The following is a 9,866-nucleotide window of genomic DNA, read 5'->3' on the forward strand; positions in this document are numbered from 1 at the left end:
CTTTTTTTTTTTTTTTGTGACGAAGTTTTGCTCTGTCATCCAGTCTGGAGTGCAGAGGTGTAATCTTGGCTCACTTCAACCTCCGTCTCCCAGGTTCAAACAACTCCCTGCCTCAGCCTCCCGAGTAGCTGGGATTACAGGTGCCTGCTACCACGCCCAACTACTTTTTGTATTTTTAATAGAGACGGGGTTTCACCATCTTGGCCAGGCTGGTCTTGAACTCCTGACCTCGTGATCCACCTGCCTTGGCCTCCCAAAGTGCTGGGATTACAGGCATGAGCCACTGCACCTAGCCAATATCACTGTTTTTTATCATCCACATTCACAGACCACTTGAACTCTATCCATGGGTCGCTGGTTTTGAATCCCTGCTTTAGGCCATTAAGCTGCACATAGTGTCATTCTGGAGACAGGGGGTTTCTGAACAGCATTCCTGGATGCTTTTTGAGAGGCTGCAGGTATTCAGTGTCTTGTCCTTACTGAATAAGCATCAGACCACACACAGTTAATTGGTCTCCCTGGCTCATCCCCATTTTGATTTTGATGGACATGGGAAGCTTCAAGTGTTAAAGCCATTTCCCTATAAATGACTCATTCATGCATGACTCTCCCAGGATATTTTATTCTATGCCATTGTTTTGTCAAACAGTCTTTAGTAGTAAGACCAATAGTTATTAGCAAAAGTATATAGTATGTTTTAAAGATCTTTTTGGAGGGTCTGGTGTGTTTATTTGGGGGGTCAGGGGATTCTCTTGCTTATGTATAACCAGGAATAGTTAGCCATTGATTTATCTGCTTTGCTGGTTGTGTTGTTAATACAAGTAATACCTGTTTGGCCACTTTTTCACGATGACTTGTTTGTTGGGTCTGGTCCACGGAATGATCATGTACATGATTGTAGTCCATGGAAGTGCTTTTCAAAAACCCACATTAAATGCATTTTTTAATAAAGTGACAGGTAGAAATAAAGTTTGCAGAAACACTGATCAATTTATTTATTCACTCATCCAGCAAATATATATATATTTTGAAATAGAGTCTCATTCTGTTGCCCAGGCTGGAGTGCAGTGGGACAGTCTCAGCTCACTGCAACCTCTGCCTCCTGGGTTCAGGTGATTCTCTTGCTTCAGCCTCCCAAGTAGCTGGGACTACAGGTGCCCACCACCACACCCAGCTATCATCTAGCAAAATATTTATTTAGCATTTGTATGCCTGGCACTATTCTAGCTGTTCTAGGCACTGGGAATACACCAAAACAATTCTGTTCCTGGTTTGCAGAAACAGGTAAAAATACGTGCGAATGTGTAACATGTCAGGGAATGTTCAAAGCCTAGAGAGACAAGTAGAGAGAGGGAGATGATGCATCTGCAGCAGGTCTTGTTGCTTTTTAATTTTATTTTATTTATTTTTCATGTTTTTTTTTTTTTTTTTTTTTAGATGTGATGTTTGAACAGGGTGAGTGAGTAAAGTGAGGGAGTGGAGTCATAGAGGTATTCTGCAGACAAGTGTTATAGGCTGGCACACGCCTGTAATCCCAGCACTTTGGGAGGCTGAGGCAGGCGGATCCCCTCAGGTCAGGAGTTCGAGACCAGCCTGGCCAACATGGTGAAACCCCATCTCTACTAAAAATACAAAAATTAGCCAGACGTGGTGGCACACGCCTATAGTTCCAGCTATTCGGGAAGCTGAGACAGGAGAATCGCCTGAACCCAGGAGGCGGAGGTTACAGGGAGCCGAGATCGCGCCACTGCACTCCAGCCTGGGTGATAGAGCCAGATTCTGTCTCCAAAAAAAAAAAAAAAAAAAGTTCTAGGCTGAGAGAACAAAGCTGGCTAAGGCCCAGGCAGGGGGAGGGTGGCCATGGTGGAGGTGGCTTACCTGGTGTGTGAGGAGGATTGGTGGAGAGGGTGCAAAAGGGGAAATGCAGGAGATGAGGGGAGGAGGGAGAAAGGATAGGCCATGTAGAGCCTAAGTGCCATGGGAAACCCCAGAGAGAAAGGACATTGTTGGACATCTGTTTTGAAACGCTCACTGTGGCGGATGAGTGGCCCACAGGGCATGAGAGGATGAGTAGCCAGGGCCCACAGGAGGCTGCAGAGAGTCTTTGTCAGGCAAGAGCATGACGGTGGCTCAGACCAAACCACCCAAAGGAGACAGAGAAAGAAATGATCCTGATTTTGTGAGAACTCAAGAGCCTAGGTAAGCAGTTTGTTTCTTAAAATCTGGTGTTCTTCTCATCCAGTTTTGGAAAACAGGGAAAGTTGCAACATTATCAGTTTAATAAAAGAAAGGGAAGATGTGAGCTATTTCATCATTAAGTGCATTTATGTATAAAACTACTGAATTTCAAAACTTCTGGTTCCAGATATTGTGGTTGCATTGAAAAGACATTTTAAAGTATAAACCCTTCTTGAAATTCCATATAGTTTTAGTGTTGTTCACTAAACCTGGCTTTAGTGTAATCAGGATGTTGTGGCCAGCCGGCCTGTCTATATGATACTGAGTTGCTGTCTGAGACCAGCAAAAGACACAATGATGTTCACACTAATTCCAAAGAAAACTAGGAAGTAGTATTATGAAAAAATAGGAAAGATTATGCACGAAGCTCGATTCCCACTAGATCCTGTGGAAATGATTAAAACAAACAGTTATATACTGCCACCTGGAGGAAGGGTTTGGCACTTGAAGAAAGTTTTAAAAAATAAAACTAAGGTTCCTACTGAGTTGAAGTGAAGGTAGTTGGTAACATTCCATCGAGCATTCTGTGGTGTTAGGGTATATACTGTAAACCTTACTGAATTTAGTATTTAGAGTTTTGGTGGCTGTTTTCTGAATGGAAAAGTAGTATAACTGATTTCTTCTTACTTGTAAATTTATTTGTATGAAACATTTCTAAAGTATAGCACTAAAGCCACATTCAGTCATGCCCTTGACACGTCACATGTGGTGGGAGATGCATTAAATTAAGGTGTTTAAGAGGATCCAAGCCATCCTGTCCACATTCCTACCCCCCACACTCCTTAGCATTCTATTATAGCAAACGCTTTCCAGGCTCCTGAGTCACAAGTATTATGCTGACCTCTCAAATGCCCCAAGCAAATAAAGAGAAGAAACTGGCCACTCTTTTCTACCTGCCCGAATAAAATCATTTCTGGACAAATGGCTGTGTGGTCAGAGATGCGGGCAAGTTTAGATAATCATCAAGACTTCTCTTTAGTGCTAACGGCCACAGTTTTTGTTCTTGACCTTGGCTCAAAATTGGTTTTCATTTCAAGATAGAGTAATAATTTAAAAAATCTATATGAGCATTTGACACATCTATTTGTTTGTGGGTTTTTATTATAAATTTTGGATTTGAACCTTTGACTGACCTAGGAGGGTAGGTTCCTTTTGCTTTCATACCCTGTGTTCCGGTGAGGGCTGATCTGGGAGGCATTGTAGTGTAGTGGAAAGAGTGCGGCTCTGGAGCCAGTGAGCCCTGGGTTCATAATCCCAGCTGTGTGTGAACTGGTCGTCTGAACTTAGGAAAGTGCTTTCTCTTTAGGCTGTTGCCTTTATTTGTAAAATGGAGATCACGCTTGTCTCTTGGAGTTAGTGTGAGAGGCATGACATATGGTCAGAACTCCATAAGTTATCTTGATGATAGATCTTGACATTTGAAAATGAAATATCGATTAATTTAAACAACAATCTTTCTGATGGGTGAACTTTGCATCGTTCTTATCTTGACTATGCATAAAGCTCTTTTTCCAGCCTTTGTTGTCTAAAAAATTTTTTTAATAATGTTAACCCTTATTTTAGATTCAAGGGGCACGTGTGCAGGTTTGTTACCTGAGTATATTCCATGATGCTGAGGTTTGGGGTACTATTGATCCTGTCACCTAGGTAGTAAGCCTAGTGCCCAGCAGTTAGTTCCACAACCCTTCTCCTCCTCTCTCCTTCCCTCTCTAGTAGTCCCCAGTATCTATTGTTGCCATTTTTATGTCCATGAGTACTCATTGTTTAGCCCCTAGCTGTAAGTGAGAAGGTATTTGGTTTTCTGTTCCTGTGTTAATTCACGTAGGAGAATGGCTTCCAGCTGCTTCTGTGTTGCTGCAAAGGACATGATTTTGTTCTTTTCCATGGCTACATAGTATTCCGTGGTATACATGTACCACGTTTTCTTTATCCAGTCCACCCTGGGTGGGCATATAGATTGATTCCACATCTTTGCTATTGTGAATAGTGCTGTCATGAACATACAAGTGCACGTGTCTTTTTGGTAGAATGATTTATTTTCTTCTGGATATATACCAAGTAATGGGATATAGCTCAGTCAAGTGGTAGTTCTGTTTTAAGTTCTTTGAGAAATCTCCAAACTGCTTTCCACAGTGGCTGAACTAATTTACATTCCCAACAACAGTGTATAAGCATTTCCTTCTCGGCTGGGCATGGTGGCTCACGCCTGTAATCCCTGCACTTTGGGAGGCTGAGGCGGGCGGATCATTTGAGATCGGAATTCGAGACCAGCATGGCCAACATGGCGAAACCCTGTCTCTACTAAAAATACAAAAAAAAAAAAACAAAACAAAACCAGATGTGGCAGCAAACGCCGTAATCCTAGCTGCTCAGGAGGCTAAGGCAGGAGAGTTGCTTGAACCCTGGAGATAGAGGTTGCAGTGAGCCGAGATCTCGCCACTGCACTCCAGCCTGGGCAACAGAGCAACACTCCGTCTCAAAAGAAAAAAAAAAAAGAAAAGTATTCCCTTCTCTCTGCAGCCTCACCAGCATTTATTGTTTTTTTGCTTTTTAATAATAGCCATTCTGACTGGTGTGAGATGTATCTCATTGTGGTTTTGATTTACATTTCTCTGATGATTAGCGATGTGTACATTTTTCCATGTATTTATTGACCACATATATGTCTTGAGAAGTGCCTGTTCATGTCTTTTGTCCATTTTTTGATGAGATTATTCATTTTTTGTTGATTTGAGTTCCTTATAGATTCTGGATATTACACCTTTGTCAGATGCATAGTTTGCAGATATTTTCTCCCATACTGTAGGTTGTCTGTGTATAATTTCTTTTTCTGTGCAGAAGCTCTTTAGTTTAATTAGGTCTCACTTTTCCATTTTCTTTTTTGTTGCAATTGCTTTTGAGGACTTAGTCATAAGTTATTTCCTTTCTTGGGCTTTTAGAGGGCTGATTCATTTGTGTACTTCAGTATTCTAGCTAATTTCGATAAAGTTCAGTGGCTAAAAAAAGAATATCCTCCTTTATGTAATTTGTTTTCTGTTTCAATGCTATCATTTGTCTCTACTTATTTGTACTATCATGAACTTTTTGGAAGGGAAGCATAGAGATTTATCTTATTTCCATGAATTCCATACCAAGATCTTTATAACCTCTTCCTGATTTTAATAAACTTTTTTCTCCCCACAGCTAGAGGCCTCCATTACTTTAGCCTTATTTTTCAGGTCTGTGGAAGACATTGGGTAGGAATAGATAGAGAGTGATGTGGAGGAATTATTTAGAAACCAAACTGTGGCTGTGTTTGAGGATGACAGTTGTAGGTTTTTACTTTTACTTTTTACTCTTAATGAGTTCCGTTTAATGAAAAGATTGTGAAGTGCAAATTCACATAAGTATGACTTGTGAAAAAATAGATTTATGAAATGACGATTTTTAAACGTTAGTTATAATGAAATTCTAATTAGATTTCTCTTTGTAACTTTCAGCTATACAAAGAAATTGAAATCTGTCCAAAAGTCACTCAGAGCATCCACATTGAGAAGTCAGACACAGCTGCTGATACTTACGGTAAGTTTATGTCTCTTTGTGTTTTAAGGTAAAGCATTTCTTATGTAAGCGTGTATTTATTTACAGTTCAACAAAATGCCTTTGGGTCCTGTCTAAAACAGACAGTATCTCTGGTTCCTGTGCTGTGGAGGGTAGCCACACTAGGGGAAAAAGGGGATATTTACTCTGGGTACGAAGTAGACTTTGGTGTTAAATTTCATAACTTTAGTTATTGGGGTTCTACTGTCATAAAAAGGAAGTGGGTAGATTATTTTATATGTCAAAAGATAAAATTACAACTAGTTTGGTTATAAATCTGATTGGCTTTTATTTGTGATTCGTGCATGGGGCAGCCTCCGTTCTACAAAATCGAATGAGAGCTCCCTCTGGGCAATGGCAGAACAGTGATTTTTGTAAGGTGGAGACAAGGGAATAGAACAGTGGAAGAAGAAACCTGATTGTTGAACATTAGCTTACTTCAGGTTACTTTTTTGTAAGGGTTAAAGCAGAAGGGACATACTTATTTTGCTGACTATGGTAGACCAGAATCTCTTGTTTTCAGGAAAAACTGGTCTGTTTGGGGATCTACCTGCTTCCCGAAAGTTTTAGTGTGATTATGCGGCATCCGGCATGAGTGATTCCATTTTTTATTTGATCTGGCCTTTTGGGCGTAATGCAGGAACTCAGTTCACAACAGTGGCCTCCCATAATTTTTGTTTAACATATGCTATGATGTAGCTTAGTAATGTAGGAATTATTCTTTTACACCCCTCTCCTGAAAACATAGACATTATCCTCCCTTCCCATACAAGGCTTGTTAAAGGAACTTACTTTGGTTTTGTGTTGCGGGATCCCCAAGACCATCCCTAGGTTTGCTGATTCACTAGGAAGACCCGCGCCCAGCATCTGGTCATACTCACAACTATGATTTTTTTATAGCAAAGTTATACTGAAGTGGCTTCATTGTCTTGGGTGAATACCCAAGGTTCATTGTCTCACGCCAAGGGAATCGCGGATGCAGACACACAGGTGGGTTTAGGAGTAGAGGTTTAATAGGCAAAAAAAGAGAAAGGAGAATAGCTGTCTCTCCTGCAGAGAGAGAGGGGTGCCCCAGTGGGTCTTCCGGCCAGTGGTGGAAGATTTTATAGCCAGGCTTGAGGAGGTAGTGTCAGATTTACATAGGGCGCACAGATTGGTTGGACCAGGTGTGACGTCTACACAGCACGCAGGGAAGCTGGCTGCCCTGTCCTAACTTTATTATGCAAATGGCGTCTTTGCCTGGCCGGGGCCTGTTCACTGCTCCTTACTGTACAGGTGGCTGGCAAAGAGAAGAGAGGATGGAGCCGCCGTTTTGAACATGCTTAGTTCCAGCTCGCCTTTTCCTATTGGCACAACTGCCAGCATTCACCGGTGTCTATGTGTGTGGCTCGATTTTACAGGCTGCTTTTTGTTAGAAAAGAAAATTATTTGGGGGCTGCTTTTCATTAAAAGGAAAACCTTACTGAGGATTTTCTTCCCTTCACTCTCTGCCTAAATCATTTCATCTTAACTCCTATATCAATACAAAACAAAATCAGCAAAGGGAAGAGACGCATGGAGCAAAGTCTAGGGGAAACCAGGTGTGAGCTTCAGCGAGCCCTATTTCAGTGGAGTCACATAGAATGAGGATAACTTCCCCAGCACCAAGTTGTGAGGACACCTGAGAAATGCTCCCTCCTAGGGAAGGTGGTTAGAGACTCAGTGCCCAGGGCGTTTCTGGGGAGGCTGATTCCCTAGGCAAGCTCTGCCTAGCACGCACCAAAATTCCAGACTCCCAGGAGGAAAGTAGGCGTTCACCATGAATCCCATTGTTTGTACACACAGTTTAGGCACTGTGAACCACTTAGGGTGTTGGGAACCCTCCCAAAATCCAGGTTCTCAGGATGCCAGCCAAGGTCCAAATTTGTAAGCGGGCCTTTCGAAGAACAGCAGTCATGCCTGCTGCGTTAACACTTTCCTAGGCGGTTGTCTACATTCTGGTGGAGTTAAATATATATTCCTTTCCATATGTTTAAGACCAGTCTTCTTTACTTAGCATTACAGTGTGTGTATGGCTTGAATAGTAACAGAATTGGTGCCTGAGTAAATTAAGTGAGGAAAATCCATACTGTGCTCAGTCAGGAGCGGCAAGGTTAGCTGAGGTGACAGGCAGCCACCAAAGCCCGGTGGCTCAAAACAGTGACATTTATTTCTCACATTCACCATGCATCCCTTGTGGGTTGGCTGGGACTCCATACACTGTCCTCATTCCACACCCAGGCCTGGAGCAGCTGCCACCTGGGACAGTGCTTGTCACTCAGCAGAGGGGGAAGAGGAGGTGGGAAAGCAGATGTTGTCCTACTCCCAATTCATTGGCCAAAGTAAGTCACACAGCCATACCTACCTACAAGAGAGCGTAAAAGTGTGATTCTACTGTTTGGTAGAAGGAGAACAAAGTTCCTGGTGGAAAGACATAAAGACTACCGCATATGTTCACTTAAGATTTCTCCCTGAACCGGCCGGGCATGGTGGCTCAACGCCTGTAATCCCAGCACTTTGGGATGCAGAGGCGGGCAGATCACAAAGTCAGGAGATCGAGAGCATCCCAGCTAACATGGTGAAACCCCAGCTGTACTTAAAATACAAAAAATTAGCCAGACAGTGCCGGGCGCCTGTAGTCCCAGCTACTCGGGAGGCTGAGGCAGGAGAATGGTGTGAACCCGGGAGGCAGAGCTTGCAGTGAGCCAAGATCATGCCACTGCACTTCAGCCTGGGCAACAGAGCGAGACTCCATCTCAAAAAGAAAAAAAAATTTCTCTCTGAATCAAGTTATTAAGCTTTCTTTCTTTTTTTTTTTTTTTAGGACACAGTTTCCCTCTGTCACCCAGGCTGGAGTGCAGTGATGCGATCTCAGCTCACTCCAACCTCTGCCTCCCGAGTAGCTGAGATTACAGGCATGTGCCACCATGCCCGGCTGATTTTTGAACTTTTAGAAGAGACGGGTTTCACTGTGTTGGCCAGGATGGTCTTGAACTCCTGACCTCAACTGATCCACCCACCTCAGCCTTCCAAAGTGCTGGGATTACAGGCGTGAGCCACTGCGCCTGGCCCAGGTTATTCAGCTTTTTAGCCTTTGAAAATCTTTAACTCTTTTCTGAGCAGTGGGATATTATATTCCTTCTGCACCTTCCCCTGTAGGCCACCAATCTTCATCTCAGAATACTCAATAGAGGATTTGGGCCTAATGAAGAGAACCCAATTTTGAACCCTGGCCACTTGCATTATAACTTTATGCTGTTTATTTCTTGACCTTAAAACTAAAGACATCTTAAAGCCAGGAGAATGTTTCTCATGGCAAGGAATAAATGTTTATGAGCGGCTTATTATGCAGCAAAAAGCCGACCTCAGTAATTAGAGCTATAATTGGTGGCAGTGAAGTGCCTGGATCCTCCAAAATTAGATGCTCCCATAATGATTATTCTTTTTCTCTTCAGTTTACTTAATTTTTGTTGAGTAAAGATAAACTAGCAAAGATCAAGTTCAGAAGGCTGAATTTCAAAGCTCTTGGACTCTAATTCTAAGATTGAGTGATTCAGGGACCCCAAAATTGGAACTGGGCATAAAACTGCTATCGTTTGTATACTTTTTAATGCTTTTTATTAAAGTCACTGAATTACTCACAGAACCCATTTACTTTTACCCCCTGAGGAAGGTATGACAGGGCACCAGGCATCAGTCTTGAGAGTATTACAGACAGTGCTTCTCAACCCATCTGATGCAAAGAAGCAGATATTTTGTTTTGTTTTAATTTCCACTCTTTTGTAACTACCACTGCTTTTGTGAAATACTAAATTCCATGCTTAGAGGTTGTGGCAGTGTCAAGGCTCCAAGAGGTTCTCAGTGCTTTAGTCTCGATTTTTGTCCTTACGTTACTGCCATTAGCCAACAGTTGGCACCTGTTCCTGGACTTCACTTTGAAAAGCCCTGCCACAGGCCAGACGCAGAGGCTCACGCCTGTAATCCCAGCATTTTGGGAGGCCAAGGCGGGTAGATCACGAGGTCAAGAGAGC

General features: G+C 42.6%; 1 protein-coding gene across 2 annotated transcripts in view; it reads left to right on the forward strand.

Annotated features, from left to right (window-relative positions):
* Nucleotides 1–9,866, forward strand: part of TIAM1 (T-cell lymphoma invasion and metastasis 1) — a 357,887-nt gene that overhangs the window by 273,727 nt on the left and 74,294 nt on the right. For both annotated transcript variants that reach the window (XM_011954980.1, XM_011954981.1), the window contains exon 13: nucleotides 5,718–5,799. In XM_011954980.1, the coding sequence (XP_011810370.1) occupies nucleotides 5,718–5,799 (82 nt within the window). The remainder of the gene's footprint in view (nucleotides 1–5,717; nucleotides 5,800–9,866) is intronic.

The sequence above is a fragment of the Colobus angolensis genome, unplaced genomic scaffold (assembly GCF_000951035.1).
Source record: "Colobus angolensis palliatus isolate OR3802 unplaced genomic scaffold, Cang.pa_1.0 Scaffold390, whole genome shotgun sequence".
Taxonomy (NCBI): domain Eukaryota; kingdom Metazoa; phylum Chordata; class Mammalia; order Primates; family Cercopithecidae; genus Colobus; species Colobus angolensis.